This window comes from Oncorhynchus keta, chromosome 4 (assembly GCF_023373465.1).
Source record: "Oncorhynchus keta strain PuntledgeMale-10-30-2019 chromosome 4, Oket_V2, whole genome shotgun sequence".
Taxonomy (NCBI): Eukaryota; Metazoa; Chordata; class Actinopteri; order Salmoniformes; family Salmonidae; genus Oncorhynchus; species Oncorhynchus keta.
The window spans coordinates 24,522,015-24,536,162 of record NC_068424.1 but is presented as its reverse complement, the minus strand read 5'-3'; the positions used below and the strand labels follow the sequence as shown (position 1 = coordinate 24,536,162).

General features: G+C 41.5%; 1 protein-coding gene across 5 annotated transcripts in view; it reads right to left on the bottom strand.

Moving 5' to 3' along the window:
* slc12a7b (solute carrier family 12 member 7b) overlaps positions 1-2,899 on the bottom strand; it is an 86,731-nt gene extending 83,832 nt beyond the window's left edge. For 3 of the 5 annotated variants that reach the window (XM_052504648.1, XM_052504653.1, XM_052504666.1), the window contains exon 1: positions 2,602-2,899. In XM_052504648.1, coding sequence (XP_052360608.1) covers positions 2,602-2,740 — 139 coding nt within the window. In that variant the 5' untranslated portion in view covers positions 2,741-2,899. The remainder of the gene's footprint in view (positions 1-2,601) is intronic. The other 2 variants (XM_052504661.1, XM_052504664.1) reach the window with 1 other exon arrangement.
* Positions 2,900-14,148: the final 11,249 nt, after the last annotated feature.

The window sequence follows — 14,148 nt, the reverse complement described above, 5'->3', positions numbered from 1 at the left end:
GGTTTGGCAATATCCTTGTCTCACTCCTGTGGCGGGCCAGGCGCAGTGCGCGCTAAGGTTGCCAGGTGCACAGTGTTTCCTCCGACACATTGGCTGGCTTCCGGGTTGGATGTTAAGAAGCAGTGCGGCTTGGTTGGGTTGTGTATTGGAGGACGCATGACTTTCAACCTTCGTCCGATCTGAGCCCGTACGGGAGTTGTAGCGATGAGACAATTGGATACCATGAAATTGGGGAGAAAAAAGGTAACTAGCATAATGCTAACTAGCATTGGCATACAGCAATGACTGGATGTCTACGGGTATCTGCTAGCATGCTAGTAGATACCCATAAACAAAATTATTATGAGTAAAAACACTATAACTAATTGGTAAATTTACCTTTACTTGTTACTTCTGTGAACTTTCACAATCCTCTCTCCTCATGAGGGAGAGAAATGAGAAAATATCTTAAAGATATGTGGGGTTTTGGTAACAGAATTACAAGACACTAGGCATTTTGTCTTACAGAAAGCAAATCATTTCTGCAAAACTAAATATAAATGTTGATATTTTCCGGGGCCTGTTGATGGATTTCTAATACCGTAAGACCTTTTCTAGTAGATGTTTTTTAAGATTCCTTTTCCATCTGTGACAAGAAATCAAAGCTTTGACTTATTCCTAATTTTAGGATGGAAAATTGTTGAAAAACATATCTATGCTTTTATCTTAGCTTTTATTTGACACCAAATGTGATATGCTCCTCTAAAAACTTCACGTTGGAGCTAATGGCTCTTTTTACATGGAAATTACCAATGATTTATATATACACATACGTACACTAGATGACGGTAGAGGGCGCTGTTTTGAAGCCACCGCACCCCCATCTTGGCACTCACCCACCTTTGTAAAAATAAAAATAAAGATTTTAAAAGCTATAAAATACATTTATTAATGTCTACATTTGGTTTTGCCACGTGTGTTCTATTAAAGACACATTAATGGATACTTTTAAAGAATGTGAGATATAATTGTTTTATATATAAAAACATTTTCCTTAAAGTATAATTTTAGAAAGTACAAGTGTTATTGTCCCCACTAAAACAAAAAAAAATACTTAAATACATGTAATTTTGTCATTGAAACGTTAATTGATATTCTGTTGAATTACATTCATTCCTTTGGGGGACTGCTTCTTCTGGGGAGTGCCAATATGGCCGACCGGAGGCTTTAAAGCCTCTCATTGGCGAATACTTAGAATCATTGGAAATATTATTTTCAACGTGGGGTATCTGAAGGCTTTTTGGACACATAGGCATAAAGTTCCTGCACTGAAACGAACCCAGAGACCATTCCCTATCAGTGTAATATGGGAAAATGTCCATCTATGAAGTCAGATGATAAAATGAAACCTTGGCATTGAAATCATTATCCCGTACCCCACCCATCATTATCCTATCTTCCTACTTATCCCGTATTACTAAATGCAATACAATAAATGAAATGTTGGAATTAAGCTATTATTAAAGAATGTATTAAAATATCAAGCTTGTGGAAGTAAAGAGATAGAGGAAACAGATTCCAAACCCAGGTGAATTGGAGAATCCCAGCTGAGATAACTATTGTAAATAGTAAATGTGCTTCTCTCACTGAAACACATGCACGAACACAATAATGCACTGCGCGCTCGTTCTCTCGCGCGCTCTCTCAAACTTGTTTTGGAGCGCTCTCTTGACACTGCAGATCACAATTTGAATTTGCCCTTTTAATAATAACAGCTCTATAAGAATATTTTCCATGCTGCAATACACCTATACAGTCTCGTGCGATCACAACCACACTAAGAAAAACCTATTCAAATGCAGAGCTGCCGACTGCTTTTGATTCTATATTCAGAAATAGTGGAGAGTCTACTCATGAACAGGCAATGCCTTGCATAGCTTCCCAAAATTAAACTAGTAACGTTAACGTTGTTTATTTGCGAGAACATCTTCATGAAGTATGTCATTCAGAATCTCACTGATAGCGCACCTTTCTATATTCAGGTGGATAACTATTGGTTGAAATGGGGTAAAGTTGTAAATTATCTATTCTTTAACTGGTTATCCCTGGAGATGCTTGCTTGACAATTCAGTCTCATTTTAGAGGAGTGCACTTTCACTGCAACCTGTTGCCATGCAACACCCGACTGGTGGTAGGAGAGGGACACAAACAGCTTTAAAAAGACAAGCTTATACATAATTGCAAAATTATTAAACATGACCATCATCAATTATTACAGTTGTGCAAAATAGCAGCAGAACAGAATAACCAATGTAGGAAAACAGTTTTGAATGTCATTGAGAAGTAGGTTAATTAACGTTAGCTAGGGAATTATTTAATTACGATCACTCACAAACATGAGTGATCGCAAACATGAATATGTGTTTAAAATGTAGGCCCTATGTACGTGCACATAATACAGCTGTCGCTCATTTCAGCTCGTTCCTAATGTATGGGAAGTAAACATACATAAAGTTCTATACAAACCACAGTGTTAGATAAGCATAAACAACCCGTAGTGAAATGCATAGTTAATCCCCAGTGGATAATAACGGATTGCGTAGGAGACAGGTATCATTTTACCGTATCTGTTGGGCTCCCTACTGTACTCGAGGACAGGAACAGCGTCTTGCGGCTCTATGGTGTAGCCTTCTGCCCCTTCGCTTTCAGAGCACTGTTCGTTGCCCTGACCGACAGGGACCACCACAAACCTGTCGCTCATTCCCTTCTGCGTCCTCCCTTATCACACTTCTTACGATGGAGAAAAACCTCGGGGCTCGAAGCGGTTTGTGCTGTGATTCAAACTCAAGCAGTCTAATCGGCAACGGGTTAGCAGGTACACATGACAGTCTGTATGGGACACGAGCGCTGACCCACGGTTTGAAACACTCAAGGCGTGTCCATCGCATAGTGTCCTTTCATTGGCTGGGGGCCTCGCGTACCGGTGTCAATCCGCACAAATTATAATTCAGAATATGGTTATTTATGAAATAAGTGTCCCGAATATCATAATGTTACCAGCACAAGCTCTTTCTAACAGTCACAGACTTGTTTTGTATTTTTGTGATGGTTTTCTCAAAATATGACCTGGTAGTGCGTGCACAGGCTACAAGAACGAGAACACAGGTGTGTTTGCAGCACGTGGGATATGCTCTATTGTTTGCCACTATGTCATGCCTTTGTACCTTCCTCATCATTATGTGTGATTGTGCAACGTATAATCATAACATATGTGATTAAATGGAGTCCACAAAGATTCTTACTGTGTGGTAATTGATTGCATGTCAACATCACTACAGCCTGCAGAGTATTTCTTTCACTCTCAACCTTTATGTTGTTTTTGTCAGTAAGCATGTAAAGAACAGAGTTTGATTAAACTTTTTTTATTTTTTATGTAACCTTTATTTTTATTTTTATTTTATTTCACCTTTATTTATCCAGGTTGAGAACAAGTTATCATTTACAACTGCGACCTGGCCAAGATAAAGCAAAGCAGTGAGACAAAAACAACAACACAGAGTTACACATGGGATAAACAAACATACAGTGTGCGCAAATGAAAATCTGTATAAAGTGTGTGCAAATGAAGTAAGGCGGGTAAGGCAAAAAATAGGCCAAAAGTGTAAAAAGTAATTACAGTTTAGCAACTTACACTGGAGTGACACATGTGCAGATGAAGATGTGCAAGTATATATACTGGTGTGCAAAAGAGCAGAAAAACAAAAATTATGAGGATGAGATAGGTAGTTGGTTGGATGGGCTATATTATACAAATGGGCTATGTACACGTGCAGCGATCGGTAAGCTGTTCTGGAAGCTGACGCTTAAAGTTAGTGAGGGAAATATAAGTCTTCAACTTCAGTGATTTTTAGAATTCGTGCCAGTCATTGGCAGCAGAGAACTGTAAGGAAAGGTGGCCAAAGGAGGTGTTGACTTTGGGGGTGACCAGTGAAATATACCTGCTAGAGCGCGTGCTATGGGTGGGTGTTGCTATGGTGACCAGAGAGCTGAGATAAGGAGGAGCTTTACCTAGCAAAGACTTATAGATGACCTGGAGCCAGTGGGTCTGGTGACGAATATGTAGCAAGGACCAGCCAACAAGAAGGATACAGGTCGCAGTGGTGGGTAGTATATGGGGCTTTGGTGACAAAACGGATGGCACTGTGATAGACTGCATCCAATTTACTGTTGGAGGCTATTTTGTAAATGACATCGCAGCAGTCAAGGATCGGTAGGATAGTCAGTTTTACGAGGGTATGTTTGGCAGCATGAGTGAAGGAAGCTTTGTTGCGGAATAGGAAGCCGATTCTAGATTTAACTTGGGATTGGAGATGCTTAATGTGAGTCTGGAAGGAGAGTTTACAGTCTAGACACCTGGGTATTTATAGTTGTCCACATATTCTAAGTCAGAACTGTTCAGAGTAGTGATGCTACACGGGCTGGCGGGTGAGGGCGGCGATTGGTTGAAGAGCATGCATTTAGTTTTACTAGCAAATCTAGCATTTAAGAGCAGTTGGAGGCCACGGAAGGAGTGTTGTAAGGCGTTGAAGCTCGTTTGTAGGTTTGTTAACACAGTGTCCAAAGAAGGGCCAGATGTATACAGAATGGTGTCATATGCGTAGAGGTGGATCGAAGAATCCCCCACAGCAAGAGCGACATCATCGATATATACAGAGAAAAGAGCCGGCCCAAGAATTGAACCCTGTGGCACCACCGTAGAGACTGCCAGAGGTCCGGACAACAGGCCAGATTTGAAACACTGAACTCTATCTGAGAAGTAGTTAGTGAACCAGGCGAGGCAGTCATTAAAGAAACCAAGGCTGTTGAGTCTGTAATAAGAATATGGTGATTGACAGAGTCGAAAGCCTTGGCCAGGTCAATGAAGACAGCGGCACAGTACTGTCTTTTATCAATGGTGGTTATGATATCGTTTAGGACCTTGAGCGTGGAAGAGGTGCACCTGTGACCAGCTCGGAAACCAGATTACGTAGCGGGAGGGTACGGTGGGATTCAAAATGGTCGGTGATCTGTTTGTTCACTTGGCATTCGAAGACTTTAGAAAGGCAGGGCAGGATGGATATAGGTCTGTAACAGTTTGGGTCTAGATTGTCTCCCCCTTTGAAGAGGGGGATGACCAAGGCCACTTTCCAATCTTTAGGAATCTCAGACGATATGAAAGAGAAGTTGAACAGACAAGTAATAGGGGTCGCAACAATGGCGCCGGATCATTTTAGGAAGAGAGGTCCAGATTGTCTAGGCCAGCTGATTTGTAGGGATCCAGATTTTGCAGCTCTTTCAGAACATCAGCTGTCTAGGCAAGTCATTTAACTAGGCAAGTCAGTTAACAACAAATTCTTATTTACAATGACGGCCTACCCTGGCCAAACCTAGACGACGCTGGGCCAATTCAATCACATGAAGGACAAAACACTCACTGTACAGAAAACGATTAGACTATTATACATCAGTTCACATACAGCGCCTTCAGAAAGCATTCACACCCCTTGACAACATAAAGTGGGCTACCGAGTGGCACAGCGGTCTGCATCTCAGTGCAAGAGCGTCACTACAGTCCCTGGTTTGAGTCCAGGCTGGATCACATCCGGCCGTGGTTGGGAGTCCCATAGGGCGGTACACAATTGGCCCAGCGTCGTCCGGGTTTGGCCGGCGTAGGCCGTCATTGTAAATAAGAATTTGTTCTTAACTGACTCGCCTAGTTAAATCCATTTTTTAAAATGATTGACTGTTTCCACATTTTGTCGTTTTATAGCCTGAATTTAAAATGAATTAAATTGAGATTTGGTGTCACAGGCCCTTTGACAATACTCCATAATGTCAAAGTGGATGATGCTTTCAGAAATGTTGACATATCCATTCAAAATAAAATGCTGAAATTAGTCAACAAGTATTCAGCCTCTTTTTTGATGCAAGCGTCAAAAAGTTCAGGAGAAAAAAATGTGCTTAACAAGTTACATAATAACTTGCATGGACTCATTCTGTGTGCTATAATAGTGGTTAACATGATTTTAGAATGACTACCTAATCTCTGTACACCACACATACAATTATCTGTCAGGTCCCTCAGTCGACCAGTGCATTTCTAAGACAACCACAAAGACCAGGGAGGTTTTTCAATGCATCGCAACCAAATGCCACCTATTGGTAGATGGATAAAAATGAAAGAAAAAAAAACAAACGTTGAATATCCCTTTGAGCATGGTGCACCAATACACCCAGTCACCACAAAGATACAGGCATCCTTCCTAACTCAGATGCCGGAGAGGAAGGAAACCACTCAGGGATTTCATCATGAGGCCAATGGTGACTTTAAAATAGTTACCAAGTTTAGTGGCTGTGATAGGAGAAAACTGAGAATGGATCAGTTTTGTGGAAGTAAGGAGATAGAGGAAACAGATCCAGGGGATCTGGGGAAATGGAGAGTCTGAGTTGCGATGACAAATGATTGTAAATGTGCTTCCCTCACTGAAACAACTACACAATATGTGTTTGTGTACTGTACATGTTTCAGTGAGAGAAGCACATTTTATTAGTCACTTGCGCCGAATACAACAGCTGTAGACCGTACAGTGAAATGCTTACTTATGAGCCCCTAACCAACAATGCATTTAAAAAAAATACAGATAAGAATAAGAGATAAAAGTAACAAGTAATTAAAGAGCAACAGTGAAATGCCAATACAGAATCAATGTGTGGGGGCAAATGCCCCCTTACAAATATATGAATTTGTTTTTCTGTTTTTCTGACAACAGCCATGTGATCAATGGTCATGAACTTTCAACTGCAGTCAACTGGAAATGTATGCAGTTGCTCCGGTCGTCACTAGTTACCACAGCCACAAAGTTACAAACCCCACCTATTTCTACCTACAATTGATTTTAAACCACTTTGAAGGTGGTGGCCAGCATTGTTCAACGTCTTGACGAACGTGATCCGCTCAAACACATCCAATGCCTTTTCATCAAAAGCGATCACCTTTGCATGTGAAAACACATAATCCTACTGTCAATGGTGTGCGTACTGGTAGCGGAGTCAGGTGCAGTAGAGCAGAGAGTTGTGAACAGGCGCACACTTTATTTAGGCAGCAGAAACCAACAGACGCACGCCACTGCGTCGATACCTCCAGCCAAAGCAAAAGTGCAAACGCACAAACAGTCACAATAATATTGTATAAACACAATAACATACCTCGTGAAATAAAACACGGAATAAACGCATACCAGTAAAGCGTGTCAACACAGACACGTAAACACAAAACAATCTCACACAAAGACATGAGGGGGAACAGAGGAATAAATGCATGTAGTGTGATTGGGGAATGAAAACCAGGTGTGCAGGGAACAAGACAAAACAAATGGATAAATGAAAAATGGAGCTGCGATGGCTAGAAAGCCGGTGACGTCCGCCCGAACAAGGAGAGGAGCCGACTTCAGCGGAAGTTGTGACACCTATTCATTCCTCCACGTGCTTAAAGATGCAGTCTGAGTTCTTAAGTAGCAAAAATGTTTAACATATTGTAAGAATTAGATTAGTAAAGAAGTATTTTTTGAAAGATGTAACATATCGTACAAAATGAATAACATAGTACACAATTGGATGATTTAGTAAACAAATCATGGGGACCTGTTCTGTCTCATGAGCACCAATTTCAGAACTACTGGCTGAAATTATATAAAAGTTTTGGGAGTGTCGCATTAGTAGAAGCGTAAGGTGTTCTCAGGGCAGGCCTGACGTTTTTGAAAAGCATAAAAAACTTTTTTACTTTTCGTAGTTTGTTAGGAGAAATTATGCAGCAGGTTAGTAGAAATAACGTGTTAGGTTAGGAGAATTAGGTCTGCCCTGAGAACACTCTATGTTTCCACTAATGCGATTCTGTAAAGTTCTGGAGTGTCACTTTAAGCAATGTCACTTTTGTTTCAAGGGGACTTCGTCATCAGCCAAAACGAGGTACCTGGCTCATGCCTGGGATGCTCATGCCAACATGAATGCAATCAAATCTAACTAATGATTTGTCACCCCAGATGGTTCGTTTAAATTTCTACCATTGTGACGAGATGGAGTAGGCATACAGCTTCATCTAGTGGTCGTGTTGGATACAGCAGTTGCTTACAACTGTAGCATTGTAGCTAAACCTAACCCTAATCCTTTTCCTAACCTTAACCTCATTCTCCTAATTTGCTACGTTAATTCATCTAACCCCCTGCATTAGATCACCACCTCAGGAGGCTGAAGAAATTAGGCTTGTCACCAAAAGCACTCACAAACTTCTACAGATGCACAATCGAGAGCATCCTGTCGGGCTGTATCACCGCCTGGTACGGCAACTGCTCCGCCCACAACCGTAAGGCTCTCCAGAGTGTAGTGCGTCTGCACAACGCATCACCGGGGGCAAACTACCTGCCCTCCAGGACACCTACACCACCCGATGTCACAGGAAGGCCATAAAGATCATCAAGGACAACAACCACCCGAGCCACTGCCTGTTCACCCCGCTATCATCCAGAAGGCGAGGTCAGTACAGGTGTATCAAAGCTGGGACCGAGAGACTGAAAAACAGCTTCCATCTCATGGCCATCAGACTGTTAAACAGCCACCACTAACATTGAGTGGCTGCTGCCAACACACTGACTCAACTCCAGCCACTTTAATAATGGGAATTGATGGGAATCGATGTAAAATATATCACTAGCCACTTTAAACAATGCTACTTAATATCATGTTTACATACCCTACATTATTCATCTCATATATATACGTATATACTGTACTCTATATCATCTACTGCATCTTTATGTAATACATGTATCACTAGCCACATTAAACTATGCCACTTTGTTTACATACCCTACATTACTCATCTCATATGTATATAATGTACTCAATACCATCTACTGCATCTTGCCTATGCCGCTCTGTACCATCACTCATTCATATATCTTTATGTACATATTCTTTATCCCTTTACACTTGTGTGTATAAGGTAGTAGTTTTGGAATTGTTAGTTAGATTACTCGTTGGTTATTACTGGGTTGTCAGAACTAGAAGCACAAGCATTTCGCTACACTCGCATTAACATCTGCTAACCATGTGTATGTGACAAATACATTTGATTTGATTTTGATTTGACCTAACCAGCCACACTAATTCACCTAACCTTCCACGTTAGTTATCCTAACCTGCTATTTAAACAAACCATCTGTGGTGACAAATCATCAGTATCACCACACCGGTTCACAGGGGACAGGCCCGGGGCAATCCCCTCAATAGGTGTGTGGTGAGAAGTGAGGTTTGGCGTTTGAGTCAAATACATTTAGGCCAACATGGCTATTGAAGACCGTTTTCAAGACAAGGCCTATACTTTTGAAATATTATTTTCTATGGTTTCCAGTAGACCACTTGGAAGTAGACTGCTTGAGCTTGTAACTTAAATGTCTGAAATAGATAGATCATTTTGGATCTATTCAGAGGGAGTCATTCCACTACAACCCAGACAGTTTATTTTGACGTGGTTTATTCTGTGAGTTACTTCCTAAAATATTTGCTGTAGTACTGGGTGGACCTCAGTCTCAATAAAGGCCTTCATTTTGGTAACTTGTCGTCCACCACTCCTATGATTAAGTTTACTCAATTAGACTTAAAGTGGTAGCTGTTATCAATTACTGTAGGCTGTAAAGAGTTCCATATTTTATGTGATAGAGATTAGTAAACAGGCAACGGACAGATGAGCCAGTGGTTGCAGATGGCTACACCCTGATCTAAATGTGTCAGATAAAAGTGTGAAATGCATCTCTAAAGGTCAAATGACATTAGCTCAACACACAATTATTTAGGGAAATTATACAGTTATTAACAGACATTCAAGCCCTTTCTTTTCTTGATGCGACAGGCTAGAGGGCCAAACGGAAGCTGCAAGACCAGAAGCTATCTAGGACTACAAGACTGGAAAAGGTATTGATAAGACAATCTAGCTTAGACATGATGCTGTCTTCTATACAGTCTTAGGAAAAAAAGGTGCTATCTAGAACCTAAAAGGGTTCCTTGGCTTTCACCATAGGAGAACCCTTTGAAGAAGCATTTTTGGTTGCAGGTCAAAACCCTTTTGGTTCCGTGTAGAATCCTTTTGGGTTCCATGTAAAAAATCTTTCCACAGAGGGTTCTAAATGGAACCAGGTTTATCCTATGGGGACAGCAGAATAACCATTTTGGAACCCTTTTTCTAAGAGTGTATATTTCCCTGTCACTGTTCATAACTCTGACCGTGCACTGTTCAGTGAGTCCTACTAGCATGGTTGCTGCTGGCTGGCTCTTTTGTCTGCTTGCGCCCTCCTAAGTTTCTCTTGACGCTCTAGTGCTCTCCCATGGCTGTTGTCATAGTGACTCTTCTCGTCAGAGAAGAAAATAAAACAAATTGCCCTTCCAGCCCGTAACTTAATAGGGGATTGTTAGGTGGTTGCAGGATACATTTGTCTTACGTAACCCAGCACTTTAATTTTGCTACACTGTGAGAGCAGTGAGTGTTTATTACAATTGTTTGAGATTTATGCCTTACCGTAAATACAATATCACTGTTGTTAGGACAAAAAGTTTAGGCTTGTCTTCATACAACTTTCACTCCCTTAAAGCATCACCCTTATCTCCATTAGTTTTGGGAGGAGTCCAATCATAGCACGTATACTATAGCCTTATACTCTAAAACAGTAGCATATCTGCTATATCAAATCAAATCAAATCACATTTTATTGGTCACATACACATGGTTAGTAGATGTTAATGCAAGTGTAGTGAAATTCTTGTGCTTCTAGTTCCGACAGTGCAGTAATATCTAACAAGTAATCTAGCAATTCCCCATCAACTACCTAATGTACACAAATCTAAAGAGGTGAATGAGAATATGTACGTATAAACATATGGATGAGCAATGGCCGAGTGGCATAGGCTAGGTGCAATAGATGGTATAAAATACAGTATATACATATGATATGAGTAATGTAAGATAAGTAAACATCATTAAAGTGGCATTAATTAAAGTGGCATTGTTTAAAGTGACTAGTGATCCATTTATTAAAGTGGCCAGGGATTGGGTCTCAATGTAGGAAGCAGCCTCTCTGAGTTAGTGATTGCTGTTTAGCAGTCTGATGGCCTTGAGATAGAAGCTGTTTTTCAGTCCCTCATTCCCAGCTTTGATGCACCTGTACTGACCTCCCCTTCTGAATTATAGTGGGGTGAACAGTCAGTGGCTCGGGTGGTTGTTGTCCTTGATGATCTTTATGGCCTTCCTGTGACATCGGGTGCTGTAGGTGTCATGGAGGGCAGGTAGTTTGCCCCCGGTGATGCGTTGTGCAGACCTCACTACCCTCTGGGGAGCCGCTATGGTTGAGGGCGGTGCAGTTGCCGTACCAGGCTGTGATACAGCCCGACAGGATGCTCTCGATTGTGCACCTGTAAAAGTTTGTCAGGGTTTTGGGTGACAAGCCAAATCTCTTCAGCCTCCTGAGGTTGACTGTTGCGAATTCTTCACCACACTATCTGTGTGGGGTGACCATTTAAGTTTGTCAGTGACGTGTATGCCGAGGAACGTAAAACTTTCCACCTCCACTTTCCACCTTCTCCACTGCTGTCTCTTCGATGTGGATAGGGGGGTGCTGCGATATAGGTTAAATATGAGTCTGCTAAGATCCACATCCTATCTGACTGACCTACTGTGACACAATCATATATGTCATGTACTGTATAGAAAGGGCATCTAACCTTCAAGTTTCATGTAAGTGTAATGTGAGTCAAGAATGTGAGGCGTGAATCAGGGTCAGCAATATACCATGAATGGCACCTTCTATTTATCCTTCTATTTACCTTCTATTACTACTGCCGAGTTACCAGCAGTAGTAGCAGCAGCAGTAGGGTCAGTGTGGGCTTTTGATTCCCCAGCCCCCATGCATCTCTGGGGGCTGTGTGACGGTGGTGATGGCCCCTGTCACAATGAAAAGAGAGGCATGGAAGATGGATCAAAACAACCGTTGGGGGTGATGGAAATTATGCAATAGGGCTCAACCCTTCTCTGTGTTTCCAAATTGACTGCCATGCATGCTCCTACGCATGCTCCCCTGGGGTAATGAATGCCAGGCGCTGGTTATGTTCTGTTACAGTGTGTGGCATAATTCCTGACTCACTAGGCCATTCACAGCCATGACACTTGTGAATCCCCATTTAAATGAAAACCATTTGACTAACATCCCAGTTGTTTACTGGCTGAAAGACCCTAGCGGTCTTTTAATCTGTTTTCCGTGGATTGGACCGGATTCTATCTGCCTGGCTGGCTGTCTGTATCTCAGGCTTTGTTTAAGCTGCTCTGGGTTATTTTGAGAAGTGGACAAAGAGGAATGGGATGGTTGACATACCAAAGGAGACAGACTGGCCACCTAACCCCACTGCATGGAGGGAACGATAGGCTGCTGGGGCACAGCATGTTCCCACACAACCTTTTCTCTCTCCTCACACGTTTACATGTTAATCGTGCTTAAACACTGTACATAGAAGCCACTTACAATATATTTGCACATAAGGACCTGATTGTCCCATATAGTAGGCCTTTTAAAATATAAACGCAACATGCAACAATTTCAGAGATTGTTACAGTTCTTATAAGGAAATCAGTCAATTGAAATAAATTAATTTGGCCCTAATCTATGGATTTCACATGACTGGGCAGGGGCACAGCCATGGGTGGGCCTGGGAGGGCATAGGACCAACAACTTGGGATCCAGGCCCACCCACTGGGGGAATCAGGCCGAGCCAATCAGAATTAGTTTATCCAGACAAAAGGGCTTTATTACAGAAATACTCCTCAGGTTCGTCAGCTGTCCGGGTGGCTGGTCTCAGACGATCCTGCAGGTGAGGCCGGTTGGATGTACTGCCAAATTTTCTAAAATAACGTTGGAGGCAGCTTATGGTTGAAAAAAGAACATAACATTCTCTGGCAACAGCTCTGTTGGACATTCCTGCAGTCAGCAGGCCAATTGCATGCTCCCTCAAAAACTTCAGACATCTGTCGTATTGTGTTGTGTGACAAAACTGCACATTTTAGAGTGGCCTTTTATTATCCCCAGCACAAGGTGCACCTGTGTAATGGTCATGCCATTTAATAGCTTCTTGATATGTCACACATGTCAGGTGGATGGACTATACTGGCAAAGAAGAAATGCTCACTAACAGGAATGTGAGCAAATTTGTGTACAAAATTTGAGAGAATACTATTTTTTTGCTCATGGAAAATTTCAGGGATCTTTTATTTCAGCTCATGAAACATGGGACCAACACTTTATATGTTGCATTTATATTGTTGTTCAGTGTAGATTGTCAAAGTGTGACACTGCTATCGAAATAAGTGTGACTGTCAAAGAAGGACAAGTTTACTTCAGATTAGTGTAGGTATTAAAATAAAGAATTGTTGGCCACTTGCCAGCCAGTCTTGTGCCGATTACTCTGCTAAGTGCCTCTAGCTGATTCTATACCTCAACTTGCTGTCACAGTAAGATAAAGCTGAAGATGAAGACTTTATTATTATTTTTAAATCTTCTTTTTAGACAAAACGTATAAGTGAATAGTTTTTGATTCTGCAAATCAATGTAAAATATGAAACCTTTGTTCCTCAATGACTGTGCAGTTTTAATCTTTTGCCAGGCCCAAGGTTTGCCTTCCTCTGTTGTTCACAAATAGGTGTCATTTGATAGTCTCAAAGGGTATTATCTCACCTCCATAAGAAAATAAACCATTCTCTCACTTACAGCAAAGTGAACACCCCCGTACCTACAGTCAAAGGAATCTCCCTTGTCTAAATTCTGATAATAACCCTACACTTATGGAAAACGTGTGTCACTGGTTAAAGTCCTACGGTGGTGTTGATTGTTGTTGAACTTTTTCCATGAGTATATATTACTTTACTGTTACTCACCATTCAGACATACTGTATGTGGGTCTTCCATGTGTGAGTCATAGTGACAAATCAAGTGTTGCTCTAATAAACAGGAACCTATTCTAGACTTTGACTCAACTCTTGAGTGTGAAGAGAATGCTTCACACACGCTGTCTGAGACTGTTTTCCACTTGGCCCAGTGG